The sequence below is a fragment of the Vigna radiata genome, chromosome 3, assembly GCF_000741045.1.
Source record: "Vigna radiata var. radiata cultivar VC1973A chromosome 3, Vradiata_ver6, whole genome shotgun sequence".
Lineage (NCBI taxonomy): Eukaryota > Viridiplantae > Streptophyta > Magnoliopsida > Fabales > Fabaceae > Vigna > Vigna radiata.
The window spans coordinates 7,124,122-7,146,085 of record NC_028353.1 but is presented as its reverse complement, the minus strand read 5'-3'; the positions used below and the strand labels follow the sequence as shown (position 1 = coordinate 7,146,085).

Genomic DNA, 21,964 nt, shown 5'->3' with positions numbered 1-21,964 from the left:
TTTCTGTGTGATAAATAGTGGAGCGTGTATTTATATAATAATACCATTAAAAATTACTTTATTTTTAATTAATTATATAAAAGATTCCTATTAGTGGTTTTTTTTTTTCTCTTTATTTGATTAGCCATTCATGATTTTATAACTTTTAATAAATTTAATCAATGATAAAATTTATAAAGAAAAATATAGAGATAAATTAGAAGTGTTAATGGGATATATAGCCATAATTTGGGAGTTAAAAAAAATCAAGACCTAAAGAAACATAACACAAAAGACAATCTCATGAAGGTTCAATTCACATCAAATAGTAACTTAATTATATTTGTAACCTCTCAATTTACAGCTAATATCACTTTGGTTTTCCTCCATTTTTTTTCTGTTTATGGCAAATTTAATTCTTAATAACATTTTTCAGTTTGGGTATCAATTACACGAAATAAATTTTATTCCTTTCGTTTTCTTTTCTTTGCAGTATTACAGAATTTGGGCTTTTTTTCTGTAAATTCATACTTTAATACACAAAAAACCTATGAAAATTTATAATCAATTGAAAACTATATTTTGAACTACGAAAATTTTAATGTTTTGAATTTATGAAGTTTCAAATAATTTTATCGGTAAATGTAAAATGATATTTTAGAGTTTAAATCACGCAGCCCAAAATATATTCATATGACAATAAATTCAACTACCTAAATTCGTAAATAACCAGCAAGACAGTAAATCTGAAATTATTAGGGCCAAGCTCTAAGCCATGCTCTAGATTGGGCTCGGTATATGTCTTTCGAAATTGGGGCTTTCTTCCTGCACTCCAAAATTTCACTGTGATACCTATTATAACCCTACAAATTATATATTTCATTGATTTCAAAATCTGGTATTGGAATTTTTTGGATTTCAAAATTCAATTTTGGAATTTCCTAAATTTCAAAATCTGGTAATGGATTTTCTCAAATATAATTTTGAACTTTTCTAAATTTTGAAATTTTGTTCTGAATTTTTCAGATTTTGAAATCTTATTTTAGATTTTTTATATTTTCAAATTTGATTCTGAATTTTCTCAGATTTTAAAATCCAATTTTGTATTTTCAGAAAATGAATTTTGAAATTTAATTTAAAATTTCCGGATTCTAAAATCTAGTTTTGATTTTTCTCAAATTTCGAAATTTGATTTTGAATTTTCTCATATTTTGAAATTTGATTTTGAAACCCAATTTTAGATTTTTCTTATATTTCAAAATCTAATTGTGAATAGAAACTAAATTTCGAAATCTGTTTGAAAACTTAATTTTTTAAAATTTAAGTTTGGATTTTATCGAACTTTGAAGTTCTGAATTTTTAGAAACCATATTTTAAAATTTGATTCTAGATTTTTTTTTTTTTGTATGAGATTTTTTGAAGGTTTATTTGAGTGCAAATGAAACGAATAAGGTGTAGGTGAAAGATGAGACAGAAATGGAGTGTCATGGTGCCTAATGGTCTCAAATAGGGTTTTAAACCCTAATCAAAGTCAAATCCTAAAAGCTGATATAGATAATTTAGGGATTTAGGAGTAGTGCTCTTGTGAACCCTAAAACATTAATTTCTTACCTAAAACCTCGTATGATGTTTGATACCTCAGTTTCCAGATTGGATCGTACCAGAAACTTTCATGGCCGTTCTTTCATTTTGTTGAGCCTTAATATATACCATATCAACATTTATTTAACATTAGATGGAGCCATTCAAGGGTACCTACCCTCACTTCACAAAAAAATTAAACTACCTAAGTTTTTTAATATACTTTTTTCTTTAACAGTGTATAGGTTTTCAATTATTATTTTTTTATTTTTACGATGATAGCCCAAATTTGAAACAATCAAAGAATATATGACATAACTTTTATACCTTCATCTTAAACAAGGATCACCAATGCAATGAGATATATGACATAACATTTTCAAAAAATTTATACCTAATCATGAATTTTTAACTTAAGTTTAAATATTTATTGTTTCTTTAAGAGAAGTTATATGTTTGTTTTCTATATATGCAGTTTTTATATTTGTAGTTCTTTCACTAAACATATATAATATCTAGTCATCTAATTATAAATTTATTGAAGTATTGAAATATCTTTAAAGAGTTAATTTATTTTCATTTTTTAATCATGGGGACTTATTTTAGATATTTTTTTAGTATATATATATATATATATATATATATATATATATATATATATATATATATATATATATATATATATATATATATATAGACACACACGTGGATTTGTTAACTTATTTAATCTCTTGAAATATATTAAATTTTCATTGATAAAAATATTTTATTCATAAAAAAAGACATACCTTAGATATAGAGATATTTAAATAAGTTTTATTTTTAATTTTAAATGAAAATAGAAATTATTCAAATATTTTCAATTTTAAAACTTTAAATTTATAATATATGAGTATATCTTGATTAACTAAAATTTGATATACTTTAAGTTATATATATATTTTAAAACTTTAAGTTAGCAAACTCCACGTATGAATGATGTTATTTTTTATTTTGTATTGGTGTTAAGCTATGTGAATAAAAACAACTTTTCTATGATTTTTATCTTGTTTAATCTTTAAATTTATCTTAATTTTTCATTGTTTTGTATTTTAGTTGTTTAATGTATGTTTATTTTTGATATCTATTTTGAATGTGTGAAAAAAAGTCAATAAAAAGCAATTCCAGAAAAAGAAAACAAGCTGAAATTAAAAAAAAAAAACATCATTAAATAAGAAAGAATGATTTTTAGACAAATATGTCAAATCGAGTACACTAAAATCGCATCCAATACTGTAAACATATGAAGAATAGATACACATATAAGATTATATTGTCATGGACCGTCTCCAGACGATAAAAAGACATCATTAGATGTTAGGTTAAATCGTTGAATGAGTTAGTTGTTCAATCGACGAAAATAACAATCATAGTTTGACAAAAATATTATTATTGCTTAATAAGTTACAAGTTTGAGAATATTAGTTTTTAGGATTCATTCCGAGAGTATTTATGCATTACAAATACTTTTGTAAAATTATAAGAATAAAAAATATTAGTGTGAGAGTTTTTTAAGGTAAACTTATATGAATCCAAACACTGATACTCTGAAAATAATTGTAACTTTTGAATTTACAAGATTTTTGTTCTCTTTTAATTCCAATTTTCTAGTCTCTAGTCTATAGGAATCTTTTTGGTACATGCTCTTATTCTCTTTGTGTGTTCAATTACTTTGTTTCCACAATAAACTCATTTAAATACTTTTATCCAAATGAAGTTAATTTCATTTTAATTTTGTCGTTATTAGAATTCAGTTTTGTATGAATCGAACTCCAAATATTTCACTTTCTTTTCTTTCCAATTTTAAAAATTATATTTGAAAAAATATGTCAAAATTATGTTTTTCAATAATCAAATTCTATTTGATTTTCCAGTGCAAGTGGTACGTTAGAGATTTTGATTCGATCCTCGAATCAAACTCTGACATGGTATTTTCATTTTTCTTTTGAAATTTGAAAAACAAATCTAATAATAATATAATATTATTCATCTTTAAGAATTCGACTTTAATTTAGAAATTAAACGAAGAAAAAAGTTCATTTAGATAATTTCGAGTGGAAGCATAAAATAATTTTGATATAAGAATTAAATTAAGAATAAGTTTATTTAAATAATTTAAAAAAACAATATTTTTTTTAAAGTTGAGATACACATAGAACACGTGTTCGTTTATTAAATCTTAATCGTACTTTTTATTATTATTTTTTTCAACAAAATTAAATCTTCTAAATCAGATAAGTCTAAATATCTGCAACATCATTAGGAACGGATTATCAAACGTACTTTTGCGTTTCTAAGATTTACGGTTTTCTTTTCTTTTTCAATATTGATTTTCTAGTTTTTGTTTTATGACATTTTTTTCAATATATGTTGTCAATCTCTCTCTATGTGACGCTGTCAGTTAAAACTATGCAAATGAGCGTTACGTGTCAACTACACAAAATTTTATTTTTCAATTTCATGCTTTGAAAATTGTAAACTTCTTTACAAATTAATGAATTTTCAAACAAAACGTTTACATAAAAATATTTTATTTTCATGCTTTCAAAAGTTTCAACACTGAATAAATTATTACAAATTAATTCTTAGAATATATTTTTTATAAGATTCATATTTTTTTTCTATCTCCTTCTATATATAGGGATTTTTTTATAATGTGTTATATTACCTTCTGTGCTTGTTTGGTCGGTAGTTAAAACTTTGTAAACAAAATTTTAGAAAATGGCGATACAAAATTATATTTTTATTTTATTTTATGTTTTAGAAATTGCAAACATCCATCATTATAGAAATTAAAACGAACTATTCATTAAATACTTTGAATTGATTGTCGAATAATGATAAAATAACTAAAGTTTCAATAAAAGTAGAAACAATAAATAAGAGAACACATCGAAAATTATAAAAGAAATTAAAATAATAAATACAGTAGAAATAATTAACATTAATTATTAGTTTTTTTTATAGATTTTATGGAAAATTTTACTACAAAACCAATATATCTTAGACTCTTTCAAATAGTTAAACACATTGTTAAATTTAAAATGATTTAATAAACTATAATTAAATGAACTTAATATAATACAGGTCCATTTAAATATAAAAATTCCAAAATTTCAAAAACCATATTTATTTTTCGGAAGAAAGATTTAATAATTGACTAATTAGCTATCTTGTAAAATATAAGTACAATAATTAATCGATAAAAGTATGCAAGTATTTAAGGAAAATAAAAACATACTTCTTTTTAGTAATATTTTTTTTTTTTTGTAAAACTACTATAAATAGTTACATTTCATGTTTACTTTCAATTATTTTTTCTTACAAAGGAATAACAGTGGTAACCTTAAAGACACACTAAGAAAGTTATGGTGTTGGTGGTCACATCATTACAATGAATTTATAAAAACAAATGTGAATAAATCGTGAAAATTAAAATCTTTGTAACAAAGTACAAAAAGTTAGAAATTAAACAGTAAAATTTATTCGAAATTAAAGTATAGTTAAAGTAGAAGGTAGGTGTGAATTCGTCGAATAACAAAGATTTATTCAAAAAGAATTTAAACTTTGATGAAGTAGTAAAGATAAATAATAACAGTTGTTAAAATGAAACTAATATAAGATAATTAAAATGATACAGAAACAAACAAAGGTTTATGAAAAATTGCACAGAAAAAAAAATAATATATATATATATATATATATATATATATATATATATATATATATATAAAGTATAAAGCTTTGAAATATAAAAAGTTAGTTATTCAAATTATATTAAAAGGATTAAATATGTTTTTAGTCCTTATACTTTGGGACGATTTTGGTTTTAGTCTCTATTTCAAACTAATGTACAATTTAGTCCTTCAATTTTAGAAAATTTTGGTTTTAGTCTTTTTTTACCAAATTTTTTTAACTTTATTTATTGTTTCAAACGCGTTTCTCAGTTAGCATTGAAGCAAAAATGTGTCAAACAGTGTAAACAATCCAAATGCTATAATGAAATGTGCTTGAAACAACAAATAAAGTTAAAAAATTTGGAAAAAAAACTAAAACCAGAGTTTTCTAAAGTTGAAGGACTAAATTGTACCTTAATTTGAAAGAGAGACTAAAACCAAAATCGCCAAAGTATGGAGACTAAAAACATATTTAACCATTAAAAAAATTGACAATCTCTTTAAAATATATTTTTTTATTATTTTCTCTGTATTTTGTATAGATTTTTGAAAAATTTGTTTATAGATAAGAATTCAACTTCGGGTTTCGGTGGATAACGTAGTAAATTATTTAATTAAATTTTACTTTTTTTAAGTAAGTTTTTCTTTGTCCATATTTCTTAGGTTGGTTTTGAAAAGTTTTGTATGTACATGAGATAATTATAAGAAAAATATGAACCTTTTTAGTTCAAAATCATAATAATATGTTCAAATTATTAATCAAAATTTGTTGTGCATGTTTAGCTTTCCTTTTATAATAATGGAGTTGGAAACTTAAATTTGATTAAACAATCCTTAATAAAGAAGGAGATTTAGTTAATCTTTTATAGTACATTAGAATAAATTATATAAATGTGAAATAATTGATTTTATGTAAAGTTTGTGTGTTGTTTGAATCTATTTCCAATCTTTGAAAATAAATTGTTTTATTTAAATGAATAAATTTAAAATAAGAAATTTGTTGAGTGTTAATGATATGTCAAAATGTTTCAATTATTGTTTTAAGGATAACATATTCAATTATTAGACATAATAAACGAAGAAAAAAGATCTCAATTTGAATCAATTGAATCTCTTATTATATTTTGTAAAATTTTTGCTTAGCGAGTTATTTTTATGAAAAATTATAGTGATGTGGTCGTTAGGAAAATAATTAATTTTATTTGCGAAGCTAAAATTTATTGATTTTGCTTGTACCTTTTGTTGGGTCGAATATAGTGCAATTTAATTATAATTATTTTAAAATTATTTCAAAACTATAATTTAACAAAATTAAAAAAAATTTAAAATTAAAAAATAAACATATAAATACATATATTCTCATTTTAAAAATATATAACTTCTTTATTTTTCTTCTCATTTTATTCTAAAAAAATTTGAAAAAAAAAACAGTTCAAAATTCGGTTCACTAAAAATAGAATTTTGACTGATATTTTACCCATAATTCACAGAAAACAATAAAAAATATATGTTAAGCAGGAGAAAAAAACTCCCAAAGTGTAGTCTTAGTGAGGGAGTACTTTTATAACTTTAAAAAACATATTTCTAAATACTAATATTGTATTAAGGTATTATAATATAGTGGATGATAAAATGTAATTTATTAACATTTAAATTTATTTGGATGTGTGTATAGGAATTAAGTTTTGTGATAATATGATAGTGATATGAGATGTGGTATGAATTTCATTTTAGTGATGTAGCCATTACGAAAAAAAAATTAATTTTATTGACGAATATTAAATTTGCTCATAATTTTGGATATATTAGCAAATAGTGAATTTTTTTCATGTCTAACACAATTTTAATTTAAAAATTTCCTATATAATATATTGTGCACCATGTTTACACACATAAAACAACTTTGATTTTAGGTTAGAATTTGGTTTTCGGGGATCCAAATTTTGACCTTTTTTGTGAATGGTGACCAAAAGACAGTCATAAATTATTTATATTTTTAATTTGAAATGAAATAAAATAAAAGAATGAGGAAAAATAAAGAAGTTATATGTTCTTGTAACAAGAAAATATTTATTAATATGTTTGAATTTTATTTTAAAGTTGTTTTTGTAATTTAGTATAGTTTTCAATTTTCTTAAATTATGGTTGTGTGTACTTGTACTATCGATTTGCACTGTAATCTCCTTCTTTTTAAGTATTTTTATATCATATCATCCTTCTAATGGTTTTAACTTGTAATGAAACTTATATTTTTGTTCATTTTAATACTTTAACAATTAATGTAATTATTTTTTGTATACTTATACAATTTTCCTTTAGAAATATTTATTCTTATCTCTTAATGTTTAATAAATCAAAATTAGAAAAAATATTTCAAATTATAATTAAGAAAAATTGAAAACTATACAAAATTACAAGAACAAGTTAAAAAAATCAAACATATAAATACATATTTTCTTATTGCTAAAACATATAAAAATAAAAAGTAAAAAACTAGTTTAGAATATGGTCCCCTGCTATGGAGGGGATTTTAAAAGGAATATGTGTTAAGGAAGATAAAAAATCGTCAAGTGTAGACTTCTAGAAGGAGTATTTTTAAAACTTTGAAAAACATGTTTCTAAATGTTAATGNCGTATTAGAGTATCATTATAGTNTACCGGACNATTAAANGTAATTTATTAGCATTCAAATTGATTTGGATGTATNTATATGAATTAAGTTTTGTGATGATNTNGCAGTGATATGACATGTGGTNTGAATTCGTTNNGCATGTAGTCGTTAGGAAAAAAACTAATTTCATTGGCGCAACTAAAATTCATTGAATGTGGTCATACATTTGGTTGGNTTNGACAAAGTGNAATATGTGTTAAATTGNTTTCGTTATATGAGCAAACGNTGAATTTTNTTTCATGCCTANCACAACTTCCATCTAAAAATTCTCTATATAGCATATTGTGCACCATGTTTACACACATAAAACAACTTTGATTTTAGGTNAGAATTTGGTTTTTGGAGAGCCAAATTTTGACCTTCCTTTTTGTGAAAGGTGACCAAAATAACAGTCNTAATTTATTTATATTTTTAATTTGAAATCAAATAAAATAAAAGAATAAGGAAAAATAAAGAAGTTATATGTTCTTGTAAGGAGAAAATATTTATTAATATGTTTGAATTTTATTTTAAAGTTGTTTTTCTAATTTTGTNGTTTCCAATTTTGTTAAATTATGGTTGTGTCCACTTGTACCATCGATTTGCAATGTAATCTCCTTCTTTTTAAGTATTTTTATGTTATATCATCCTTGTAATGGTTTTCACTTGTAACGAAACTTATATTTTTGTTCATTCTAATGCTTTAACAATTAATGTAATTATTTTTTTTATATTTATACAATTTTCCTTTAAAANTTTTTATTCTTATCTCTTAATATTTAATAAATCAAAATTAGAAAAAAATATTTCAAACTTTAATTTAGAAAAATTGAAAACTATACGAAATTACAAAACCAAGTTAAAAAAAATCAAACATATAAATACATATTTTCTCATTGTCAAAACATATAAAAATAAAAAGTAAAAAATCAGTTCAAAATCTAGTTCCCTGCTATGTAAGGGATTTCAAAAGGAATATGTGTTAAGATAAAAAATTATCAAGTGTAGACTTTTAGAAGGAGTATTTTTAAAACTTTGAAAAACATGTTTCTAAATGTTAATGTCGTATTAGAGTATCATTATAGTGTACTCGACGATTAAATGAAATTACAAGAACAAGTTAAAAAAATCAAACATATAAATACATATTTTCTTATTGCTAAAACATATAAAAATAAAAAGTAAAAAACCAGTTTAGAATCCGGTTCCCTGCTATGTAGGGGATTTTAAAAGGAATATGTGTTAAGGAAGATAAAAAATCGTCAAGTGTAGACTTCTAGAAGGAGTATTTTTAGAACTTTGAAAAACATGTTTCTAAATGTTAATGTCGTATTAGAGTATCATTATAGTGTACCGGACGATTAAATGTAATTTATTAGCATTCAAATTTATTTGGATGTATATAGTTTTGTGATGATGGCAGTGATATGACATGTGGTGTGAATTCGTTCAGCATGTAGTTGTTAGGAAAAAAAACTAATTTCATTGGCACAACTAAAATTCATTGAATGTGGTCATATATTTGGTTGGGTTGGACAAAGTGCAATATGTGTTTAATTGATTTCGTTATATGAGCAAACGGTGAATTTTTTTCATCCCTAACACAACTTCCATTAAAAAATTCCCTATATAGCATATTGTGCACCATGTTTACACACATAAAACAACTTTGATTTTAGGTTAGAATTTGGATTTTGGAGAGCCAAACTTTGACCTTCCCTTTTGTGAATAATGACCAAAATAACCGTCGTTATTTATTTATATTTTTAATTTGAAATCAAATAAAATTAAAGAATAAGGAAAAATAAAGAAGTTATATGTTCTTGTAAGGAGAAAATATTTATTAATATGTTTGAATTTTATTTTAAAGTATTTTTTTGTAATTTTGTAGTTTTCAATTTTGTTAAATTATGGTTGTGTCCACTTGTACCATCGATTTGCAATGTAATCTCCTTTTTTTTAAGTATTTTTATGTTATATCATCCTTGTAATGGTTTTAATTTGTAATGAAACTTATATTTTTGTTCATTCTAATGCTTTAACAATTTATAAAATTATTTTTTGTATATTTATACAATTTTTCTTTAGAAATTTTTATTCTTATCTCTTAATATTTAATAAATCAAAATTAGAAAAAAATATTTCAAACTTTAATTTAGAAAATTTGAAAACTATACGAAATTGCAAAAACAAGTTAAAAAAAATCAAACATATAAATACATATATTTTCATTGCCAAAAACATGTAAAAATAAAAAGTAAAAAACCAGTTCAGAATCTAGTTCCTTGCTATGTAGGGGATTTTAAAAGGAACATGTGCTAAGTAAGATAAAAAATCGTCAAGTGTAGACTTCTAGAAGGAGTATGTCGTATTAGAGTATCATTATAGTGTACTGGACGATTAAATGTAATTTATTAGCATTCAAATTGATTTGGATGTATGTATATGAATTAAGTTTTGTGATGATCTGGTAGTGATATGACATGTGGTGTGAATTTCATTCTATGATGTAGTCGTTAGAAAAGAAACTAATTTCATTGGTGTAACTAAAATTCATTGAATTTGGTCATACATTTGGTTGGGTCGGACAAAATACAACATTTGTTTAATTTGTGTTATGAGCATACCCTGAAGTCTTTTTTATGTGTAACAAAATTTCCACTTAAAAATTCTCATATATAAGATTGTGCACAATATTTACACTCATAAAACAACTTTGATTTTAGGCTTAATTTAGTTTATGAGAGCCGAATTTTGACCTTCATTTTTTATACAGTGACCAAAATAGCAGTCAGAATTTGGTTCTTGAGGAACGAAATTTTGAATTGATTTTTATTTTTATTTTTAATTTGAATTTTATTAAAATAAAAGAATAAGAAAAAATAAAGAAGTTATATGATTTTATAGTGAGAAAATATTTATTAATATGTTTGATTTTTTTTAAAAGTTGTTTTTGTAATTTCGTATAGTTTTAAATTTTACTAAATTATGGTTGCCTCCACTCGCAGCAGCATGGGTTTGCAAATACAATCTTCTTCTTTTTTAAGTATTTTTATATCATGTCATCCTTATAATGATTTTAACTTATAATGAATTTCGATATGTATCAACAAGTAATGCATTTTTTTTATATTTATACAATTTTTTTTTAGTAATTTTTATTCTCATCCCTTAATATTTAATAATTCAAAGTTAGAAAAATTATTTCAAACTATAATTTAGAAAAGTTGAAAACTATACGAAATTATAAAAACAATTTAAAAAAATCAAACATATAAATACATATTTTCTCATTATCAAAACATATAACTTTTTTATTTTTTCTTTTTCTTTTCTTTTAATGAAATTCAAAGTAAAAATAAAAAATAAAAAACCAGTTCAAAATCCGATTTTCCGGAAACCTAATTCTGACTAATATTTTAGTGACTATTCACACAAAAAATGTTAACTGAGTTAATATGAAAAAAAACTAAACACTCATTGTTGTTAACTGAATTAATTCATGCAACCATGAAAATAGATGGATGATAATTGTTTAATGAGGAAGTTGATTATGTATCACTGAAAATATAGATGGGTAAGATATAAATAAAGTATATAAAGTTATTATTTTAATACATGGTCATGATTTATAAGTTTTTTTAAAAATTTGACTTGGAATAAAAAAATTTGTTCAAGGATAATCGCAAACATAATAAAGAAAAATTATATATATTTATGTTATGTTTTTTTAATAAACATATATTTTGATATTATGTAGAAAAAAATTTATTTTTATTTTTTTAGAAAAAATATATAAAACAGATAGTGACACCTGTGTGATGAGATTGAAATATTTAATAATTAATGTAAGTATTTCGAAAAAGAACGATGAGCAATACAATGAAAAATGTAGAGTGACCATCAAAACATTAACAAAATATGCTTATCAACATTTACGGGATTGAAAGTTTAGTAGTATAAAGTTTAAAATTACCAAAAAATAATAATAATAAAACATGTAATTTAAAATTAAAAATGAGTTCCCAAACGTTCATATTATTGAAAATTAAGATCATTTTAAATAAAACTGAGGAAAAATTAGACTCAACAATGTATTAAGCTTATTAAAAATAAAATTAAAATTAAATATGATTTTAAACAGTAAAATATGGTAAAAGTAAAAATTGGAGTGAGAAAATAAGTGATTAATACGATGTAAAAAGAAATGGTGAATTGTTGTTGAAAAGAAAGGAAAGAGAAATAGTGATGCAGCAGCCAGCCATAATAGCCTGAACGGTGTGAATGGTGTATCCGTACAACCCTTTCTGCAATCACTGACGCTGCCTCTGCATGCAAAGTACCCGCATGCCCTCACTCTCTTTCATATCTTAATTAATTAATTTATTAATATCTTAATTAATTTATTTATTAATCAACGCCAAAAGCATTTATCACTCTCATCCAAACTCAATTAACTCAATTAATCAATGTTTACGGTTCAGGTGTGGCCATCACAAAGACAAAACCCAAGGGCGGTGCAAGCAACTAACAAACGCCTCTACTCCTCGATCGTATCGGCGCATGTTAGCAGTACGCAGTACGGTTGTTGGTGTGATGATAGAGAGAAGAGAGATGCCGAGAAAGAGGAAACAAACCAGTGAGTGATGGAACAATAAAAGCAAAGGGTGTTGCTTTGCAGCTGCACCTTACTGCACACAAACATTAACACAAACATAAAACTCTTAATTTTGTCTTTGTCTGATTTCCAGTGTTGTTATGTTGCACCTGCGCGTACTGGAACACACATTGTGAAGGTGGGATGGCCATGGAGAAGGGTGAGAGATGTAGCTGTTTAGAGAGAGAAAGTAAGGGTCCGCATAGTGTTGTAACATAACTCTCATGAATCAATGAACCACATTGTTTGAAACGTTTTTTTTTGTTTTTTTTTTCTGTTTCGAACAACAGGACACGCATCTCTCGCTCCTTCTTAAATCTCACGTGTCCTCACTTTCTCTTTCTCTCCTTCTTCTTCTTCTCGCTTTCTCCGTTTTCTCTTTTGTTTTCTCCGCCTCCCTTTGCCTTTCATGAGGAGGAGGAGAGAGATGGAAGCCGCCGCACCCAGAGATGGACTTCCCCATAACCGAGGTACTGTTGCTGTTACTGCTATAGCCACTATACCACAGACTCAATCATTTTTCTCTTTTTCTCAGGCACCTTCAATACAATAGTGCTACTTTACTTTTTTTTCTCTTTCTTTTAATCTGTGCTGCTGGATTTACCAGGACAGATATTTTTACAATCGCTCCACCAAATCAGAGTCAACAACTGTTGATTATTATGTTTTGTTTTTTTTATTTATTGGTGTCGGGTTAAGGTTGTTTGGAGAATTTTGAACTGAATCAGTATCAGTCCTTGATTTTCATCTCTTCAAAATCCGGTGCCCTGTTTGTTTATGGATCGGTTTTGTGGTTTAATTCTGATTTTTTTGTTATGGTTTGGTAGGTGGCACAGACGATTTGTACACAGAACTGTGGCGTGCATGTGCGGGGTCTTCCGTTTATGTTCCTCGTGTTGGAGAGAGGGTTTTCTACTTCCCACAAGGTCACTTGGAGCAGGTTCTTCAATTTTCTTCCTTTCTTTCTTTCACTCTTTCTCTTTTACTTCCAATCTTGTCTTTGTCGTTCTCAATTCTACTCATGTTTTGTGTTGACTGTACAACAAAGATGGTAACTTTCCAAGGTTGTCTTGTCATCTATTATTTTTGTTTTATTATTATTTCAGTTAATTTTATTGGGTCAATTATTGCACAAATGTTTTCTATTGCCATGTCTTCCTTGTTCATTGTAAATCAAACGCTTTTATTTATTTTTACCTTTTTCGAAAATTAAACATGTTTTGCTTTATTTAATGTAAACAAATTTATTGATGATTAGTGTTGGAAACATCGTTTTGAAATATGCAATTTTCCTGTGTCAACTAATTTTGCTTCGTGATTATTGATCTTTTTTAATTGTATCTTACTTTTGCTGATTTTAATTTAATAGGTTTCACTTAACATTTTTTCGTGTAAACATTGAACTTGACTTCGTATGAATTCGAGAGGACGCGTTTCTGCTTTCTCATTTTTTTCACAGGGATTAAAACATTAAGAACCGGATGAAAATAATTTTTTTTTTTATATTTAGTACATTTATTTTTAAATATTCATTTACTTAATTTGTGACATTTAAACTTTTGTTTTTCTCACTCTCCCAGTTTCGGTTTCATCGTTTCTGTACAATGTAGTGTCGTCTCTCAAATGCCCTTTATACTCAGATTGTTCTGGTTTGGCTGAAGCTCATTTTGTAATAAATTTTTATTGAAATTCTTCTTTTTGGAATTCAGAAAATACTAAACATTTCAGTTGAAACGATTATGCTTACTTTTTTATATTCAGTGCTTTTTTTATTTAATATTTTTATTAATTACGTATTATTTTATTATTTTTTTGTTTTTTTTTCAAATAAGTGTAACTCTTAACTGCATGTTTGTTTTTTCCGTCAGAAATTCCGTTTAACGTAAATCCTTTGGTCACGTTTAGTAGCATTGAACGATGTGCAAATGATAATTCAAATACAGATTAAATTTATAGGATTTACGTTTTCTAGTCTTTGAACGTATCCTTTAGCGTATGGTATTCTTATAATTCTTTTTATTTATTTGATTACCAATTTAAACTATTTGAAGAAAGCGTTATTTGTAACAATGTAAAACTTTGTTTCTTAATTTTATGTTTTCAAATTTGTGAACAGGGAAAACATCGTTACCTCTCAAACATACTTTTACACTCGATTTATATAAGATTTATGTTTTCTTTCAACTGTTGACTTTCTTAATCTATGATAGATAAGAATATCTCATGGCGTATATTCTTGATGTCTTTGTGTTTTCGATGACCAATTATAATGAAGCAAAGGAGACATAGATATGAATGATGTATACAGATTTTGTTTCTTCATTTCATGCTTTGGAAAATGCGAAAACCTATGATCATTAGGAGTGAATTTGCAACTAAATTTTTTGTCACTTTCCGTTTAGTAGACAACTAAGACTCTATAGTTAAAGTGCATTTCATAACATTTTTTTATTAAAAAATAATAGCTTGCTTTTCAAAAAAAAATATATAAATAAAAACAGGTAAATATTTTGTTAAAGTAATCCGATTTAAAGAATTTACTTGAACTACTCTAGAGGGCTAAAGTTTACTTTTCTTAATCTATGATTTAACTTTTTTGGAATTTAAAAATCACTCAAGAATTTTAATTGAAACAATTACAAAATAGACGACATTAATATTTTTTGTTCAAATGCTTCTTGCATTTTTAAATATTTTTCATTCAATATTTTTATCAATTATTCAAATGGTTTACAAGCTCACTTGACTTATTTTATGAGACAAGTTCATTTTTTTTTTAATTTGTAAAATTTTTGGGTTTCTCCCATTTTCCTTTTCTTCATCTTTGTTTATTTGGTAGCCATCATCATCTCCTAAATATCCTTGATCACTGTTTTTCTTATGTCCCTGACCACCACTTACTGAAGTTCTTTCTCTTTTAATCTTTCGAAATCAATGACTTTGGGTTTTTTAATTAACAAAACTCAATCATTTCAGTTGACACCATTAACTTAAACAACATCAATAAGTACAGATTTTTATAATATTTTTATTTAAATAACCATTAAACCCTTATTAAAATAATACATTAAGCTATATGAGTAATGTAAGTTTTTTCATCTTTGTTTGACCGTGACGTTTTTGCAAATGTTATTGATTTTTATTTATGCAAGATTAGATATCACATTACCCGTGGCTAAAATTCCACCTCTTATATTGTTTTAGCATGCTATTCGTATCTCTTACATTATTATTTTGAAATATACTCTGCGTTTTTAAACATTTTATTTGTTTTTTAATGTTCTAGACAATCATGACTCTACGTTATTAACAATTTCTTACAACTAGTAATGTATTGTAATGCTTTCAGTATTTGTCTTATATCACGTTTTTCATTTATTTGACGATAATTATTTTTCAAATGCTTTTTGGTTTATCTTTTTCGTCCTTGACCATTTGTGACTTCTCACAGTAGCGTAGCTAAAACTCTGTGTTTTGCAAAACCTATATACTGTCTTTTGACACCATTTCATGATCGAATGATTGGCATGTGGAATAGGTTGCTGCATTTACTCAGCATCAGCAAGATGGACACATGGAAATTCCTGTGTATGATTTGCCTCCTAAGATCTTATGCAGAGTTGTGTGTGTTCTATTAAAGGTATTGTCATCTTTCTACTTGGGTTAGTATCATTGTTTACATCAAATGTTTATTGCTTATTGGGAATAATGTACATATTTGATTTTGCAGGCCGAAACTTACACTGATGAGGTTTTTGCTCAAGTTACATTAGTTCCGGAGCCCAGGGTTGGCTACTTTCTCTTCTAACATCTACCTTCACCTTCTTCCATTTTTGCTTCTTTAATGTGCAACCATAATTCTTATGATATTTTTTATGGTATCCATTCAGTATATGACATTAGTATTCTATAGACTTTAATGTTAAAGAATGAATGACAATTTACCTTGTACGACATGCAAACAAGGATAATGTTTTAATAGGATTGGTTATTGCTTGGATCTTTGCAGCAAAATCACTTTGGTTTAGAGAACGAAGACAATAATGTTCCTAGCAGAACTACAACCTACTCCTTTGGTAAGGTACTCACTCCGTCAGACACAAGTACACATGGTGGATTCTCTATTCCGAAGAGACATGCTGATGAATGCTTCCGTCCCCTGGTTGGATTCCTTATCATCTTCGTTTATTTATGTTTTTCTTTTTGAGAAATTTGCCTTGTTTAAGGTCTCTGTCTCTTTGATATTACAGGACATGACTCTTCAAACGCCTGCACAGGAAATTGTTGCGAAGGACTTGCACGGGTTCGAGTGGCATTTTCGACACATATACCGTGGTATGTTTAGATTACTTTTATTTTCATCAAATATCCTGATTCAGTTGCACCGACGTAGGGAAATTATTGTTGATGCCAAGTAGAATAAATCACATTTTTTGCAAGAGCTGTTGGTTTAGTTTCTGGGTTCGATATTTTTTCAAATGAAATGCAGGTCAGCCGAAACGACACTTGCTAACTAGCGGTTGGAGCACGTTCGTGAATGCAAAGAAACTTGTTGCTGGAGATTCATGCATTTTTGTTAGGTACTTTTTGTCTCCATGTCTCCTTTCCCTCCTACCCATGGATTATGTTTGTGCTGTCCCAGAGGAACTCTGGTTAGAATCACAAGTTATTTTCTATGAAACGTCACAAGAAGAGGAGCTTCGTAATATTATTCTAAATGATTAGGTTTATTTAATGATCCAATGTTAATACAAGTGTCAGTAAGAAGGACGGTGGTTGTGTTATTGCAGTGGGGAGGATGGACAAGTTCGTGTTGGGATACGTCGGGCAATTCGACATCACGGCAATGCATCCCCTTCTTCATCTCTGATATCGGGTCATAGCATGCAACTTGGAATTTTGGCTAGTGCTTCCCATGCTGTCGCCACAGGATCAATGTTCACTGTCTATTACCACCCTTGGTGAGTTGTTCGGGATATATCAGATTGAAATTTCAAAAAGAACATGTCTACTTTTCTTGCATTGTATGTGTATACATGTGTGTGATATACACACACACAAACACCCTTTGGACATAAGTTTCAATCGGAATGAGCTGTCTGTTACTCGCATCTTTTGCAGGACGAACCCCTTTGAGTTTATCATTCCTCTGCAAAACTATTTGAAGTCAACTGTACCTGACTATTCAATTGGAACGAGAGTTCAGATGCAGTGTGATGTTGAAGAGTCTCTAAGAAGGTAACGATGTGAAAGTTTGGCCGAGTGATGGATGTTTTATTTTGAAATGAATCTATCACTATGAAAATAAAAGGAAAACGTACAGAAGCTGTTAAATGATAATTATAGTCTCCACAATGTAACAATTCATAATCAGGTCTATTGCCCTTTTGTTTGAGTAACCAGATATGCAGGTACGATAATTGGTAATGAAGTTATTGACAGCATTAGGTGGCCAGGTTCTGAATGGAGATGTCTCAAGGTAAATCAGGCTCTTTTTCCAAGTCTTTTAGATCTAGTTTTAAATGAAGCTATAATACCTTTATGTTTTATTTTACTCGATTCAATTCAACTTATATATCTTCTCAGGTGCAATGGGATGCCATAGTAGATGCCTTCATGCACCCTGAAAGGGTCTGTCCGTGGTGGATTGAGCCCTTGGAATCTGGCATGGAGAAGCACATTCCCGTTCTCCCCAACCCAAAAAAGGCACATGTACTTCACCAGCGCCCTTTGCCTGGATTGAATGTCTTTGCCATGGATGGTCAGTGCTTATAAATTCATCTCTAGTTTGACTTACCTGTAAAATTCGAATTGAGGAAGCTAAAAGATGTTAATGCTATAACTTTCCGTGTTTAGAAATTAGAATGACATGTTGTCTTTTCTTTAAGCACTGTGGACTAGTTGAATTCTCTTGTTATCAGATGCTGCCGCTCAGAGTTCAGCCAGGCGGGTAGCGGATAGGGGCTTGCAAGGACAAGATTACAGTGGCCTGAGTACTTCACGGGCATTGCAAAGACCACCATCGACTGATGTAATCCACCCATCGAAGTTCTCAATCGGTGGCTCACAATTCGGGAAGGAGAATCTGAACCAGCTTCCCTTTCTGATGCAAGACATTCTTCATAAATCTCTTGGAAGATCAAGGTCATTGCCACATGAAGACTTGTCAATTTCAAGTTCAAATTTAAGCTCCATTTGTTCTGAATCCTTGGGATGGCCGCCTTCTGAATCTAGAAATGAAAATGATGCTCCACTTGGCCATCTTGGCAGTTGTAGCAAATACAAGCTTTTTGGAGTTAACTTAATTGACCGGCAACCGGAGCTCCCTTCACCACAATTTGCTGGTTTCAGCAAGACTTCAAGTCTGCTTTCTAGTCCTCCAATGTGTGTTACCTCCGGGAAAACATGTAAGAAGTGTCGCTCTGTCAATAATCGTAGCTGCACAAAGGTACTTGGCATTTCAGATTTAACCTTCACATCGGTTTGATGCTCTTGAGTTTAGTAGGAAGTTTCTCTTTGCTGTGTACTATTGTTTCAGTGCTACTAAGTAAAATATAGGTAGGTGGGGTAGCTAGGGGGACAATAGTAGGTAACAGCCTGATTAGGGAATAAAATTGCTGATTAAAACCTTTCCATCAGTGTCAGGAAAAGGATTTGGATAACCCTTACAGTTTTAACTAGATAGCCATTTGTGGAAAATCTAAATCCCAGAGAAATGTCCAGTTGGATAAAGGGTACTAATTTGTTGGCATGCTAGACCCTTCTTGCTTGACTGTCCAAGCATTTTGGTAATAGATTATGATTTGAACCCTCGAGATACATTCTGATATAAATAAATAATAAGATAATGTGAATAATTCTATATTCTACTATGTTATACTTTATTAAATGATCTATATTTCCAAAACATACAATGCATTTACTTATTCATTTAATACTTTCTTTGTTAAGTACTAGGAATGTTTGTAAAAGGACAACATTACTCAAATACTATAGCAAGTAGCTGAAACATTCTTAGCTCTTCCCATTCTGAGACATCTGAACAAAGGCAACTAACTATTTCAGGTGCTTAAGTTGGGAACTGCTCTTGGAAGAGCAGTTGATCTTACCCGTTTTCGTGGATATGATGAACTCATTGCTGAGCTCGACTCGATGTTTGATTTTGGAGGCAGCTTAGTCAATGGAAGCAGTGGATGGCATGTGACCTGCATAGATGATGATGGAGACATGATGTTCTTGCGAGATTACCCATGGCAGTTGAGTACCGAAACTAACAACATCATATGAAAACAAGATTATATGGAGTTAACTTTGTTATTACTTTTCTGCTTGTGTTTCTACTTCTTCTAAATAACAGTCATGATATTTTTTTACTCTGCAATTGCTTCTTAATTCTTTTATCCTGTATGCACACAAATAGAAACCAGAAAAGTCTGCTGTTTTCTTTTTTCTTTTTAGTTTTTGAAATAATACCATACCATCAACATTTTTTAAGGGAATGAAGAGAAGCAAATTTGGTTTTTTCTTTTTTTAGTGATAACTGCATGACCAAGATCAATGTTTTCGTCGCCTGATTACTTAAAAAAGTCATGTGATCTTTTTAGAGATTTACCTCAACTCTGCGTACTAATATGTATTATTAATTCTTTATGATATTTGTAGCTAACTTTTGTATTTGTACCATCAAACAATGCAGGGATTTCCAGTGTATGGTGCAAAAGATGATCATATGTCAGAAGGATGGTATCAACAATCTCAATCCAAGCTCTTCAACAGATCCTCCAAGCCTTTAGTGATCCGCCTTGCGTCTCTTTCTCCACAGCTTGCGGGACTAGTCCATCTATCTAAATCTGTTCTCTCTATGCAACCAATACCATTCTGAGTCGTTTTTAGTTCCAATACATTTCTTCCTTTTCCTGCCAATTTCGGAGATCCGCAATGTTATAAGCTTATGTGCATGCTGGCTTTTATTATTAGCATAGGAATATAGCAATCACAGTGAAAATTTACAGGGTCAAAAATCGAAATCTGGTTTTGTTGTTTTGAGAACCTGTCTTTTTGATACTTGTGCAAACTATCCATGATTCTGATATAATACTTGACAATAATACATGGCCATTTCGTCGAAACGAGTGTGCTTGTGGCTCTCAAGTTTGATTGCTTCGATCGTCAGCCATAATTTTTAGAATTACACCTTGGCGCTTGAAAATTTAAGCAAATTTAGTTTGATAAAATGATTTTAATGCCATAGTACCCTATACTCGTTTTTAATTTTTCGTAATTTCTCATGGTGCTCCACAAATGCTTTACGAATAAGTTTTCTGGCACCGATAAACTAGCGACTAATATATAAAAAAAATAAAATCCTAGAAGGTTAAAAGAACATTCTTTTAGAAATCTGAATAATTGCACAATTCCTGCGAGTGGTGGGGCATTACCTCATCCAAAAAAGTTAAGTGTTTAGGAATGAATGGTCCGTATTAGTAGTTGTGTTTTTTATGTAGAGAAAGTGAGGGGAGACAACAGTGTCCATGATGACAACCTCGAAACTTAATCTGGGTCAGCACATGATCGTGTCGCCTGTCATCCCTCGCACAATCGCATTCACACCATCTTCCATTGCAGTAACTCTGACTAACCAACATGCTTCTTCTTCACTAACTCTGTGCTATACTCCTCATTTTCCCACCCGGGTCAGATCCCATTCTCACCCATTCACAGAATCCGATGACCAAGTTGAAGACCTCAGAGTCCCTGACCGTTGGTTAGAACCAACCATTTCCTTGCAGGTACTCCTTTTTATTGCTTTCAGATCCAAACTGATATTGGTTTTCAATTATCGACACGTTTAGGGAATAAGTAATTGCGGATAAATTGTATCGTGTTTTTTTTTTTTCACTTGTCAGGAATCAGAATGGCTTAGGGTTGCTTTACATAAATGGTTGGATGATGAGTACTGTCCAGAAGAAACCAATGTGGAAATAAGCCGAGTGGCGGCCAACTCATACTACAATTCTTTGCTGCAGAAGCAAACAGACCTGGGTGAGATTCTGTTGAAGATGGCCCGTGAACTGGAGTCTATTAACTACAAAGAAAGTTTCCATGGGGCATTCTCATCAGCAAATGCTGCTATTGACCTCATTGCTCAACGGATAGAACAGTTCAGTCAATCGATTTGAATTTGATTGCCTCTAATTGTCTCGTTTTGGTTTGATTTGCTTGTAGTACAATCTTGTATCTTTATTGGAATTATAACTTTAATCCCTGGAAAATGTTGTAGTATAGGCCATTTTTTCATGGAAGTTTGTGATCGTACTATGGCTGAAAAAGAAATGAATATCATAGGGTTCCTTTTCAGTGAGATTGGGAAATTCATTAGCA

General features: G+C 28.4%; 2 protein-coding genes across 3 annotated transcripts; both read left to right on the top strand.

The window, feature by feature from the left end:
• Nucleotides 1-12,419: 12,419 nt before the first annotated feature.
• LOC106756958 (auxin response factor 2A) lies at nucleotides 12,420-20,882 on the top strand. 2 transcript variants are annotated; one of them, XM_022779318.1, is made up of 15 exons: nucleotides 12,420-12,565; nucleotides 12,678-13,053; nucleotides 13,411-13,523; nucleotides 16,122-16,223; nucleotides 16,314-16,370; nucleotides 16,593-16,745; nucleotides 16,834-16,918; nucleotides 17,073-17,163; nucleotides 17,374-17,544; nucleotides 17,705-17,821; nucleotides 17,987-18,062; nucleotides 18,170-18,344; nucleotides 18,505-19,031; nucleotides 19,649-19,839; nucleotides 20,280-20,882. In XM_022779318.1, exons 2-15 carry the CDS (start codon nucleotides 12,993-12,995, stop codon nucleotides 20,374-20,376), a joined length of 2,016 nt encoding a protein of 671 aa, XP_022635039.1. In that variant the 5' UTR covers nucleotides 12,420-12,565; nucleotides 12,678-12,992; the 3' UTR covers nucleotides 20,377-20,882. The 2 variants fall into 2 exon arrangements, with proteins under 2 accessions (XP_022635039.1, XP_022635038.1); XM_022779317.1 differs by having other exon boundaries at nucleotides 12,420-12,773; nucleotides 12,874-13,053.
• Nucleotides 20,883-21,000: 118 nt separating this feature from the next.
• Nucleotides 21,001-21,944, top strand: LOC106757326. Its single transcript, XM_014639969.2, has 2 exons — nucleotides 21,001-21,372; nucleotides 21,490-21,944. The coding sequence occupies exons 1-2, from the start codon at nucleotides 21,115-21,117 to the stop codon at nucleotides 21,760-21,762; spliced, it is 531 nt and encodes a 176-aa protein (XP_014495455.1). The 5' UTR covers nucleotides 21,001-21,114; the 3' UTR covers nucleotides 21,763-21,944.
• Nucleotides 21,945-21,964: the final 20 nt, after the last annotated feature.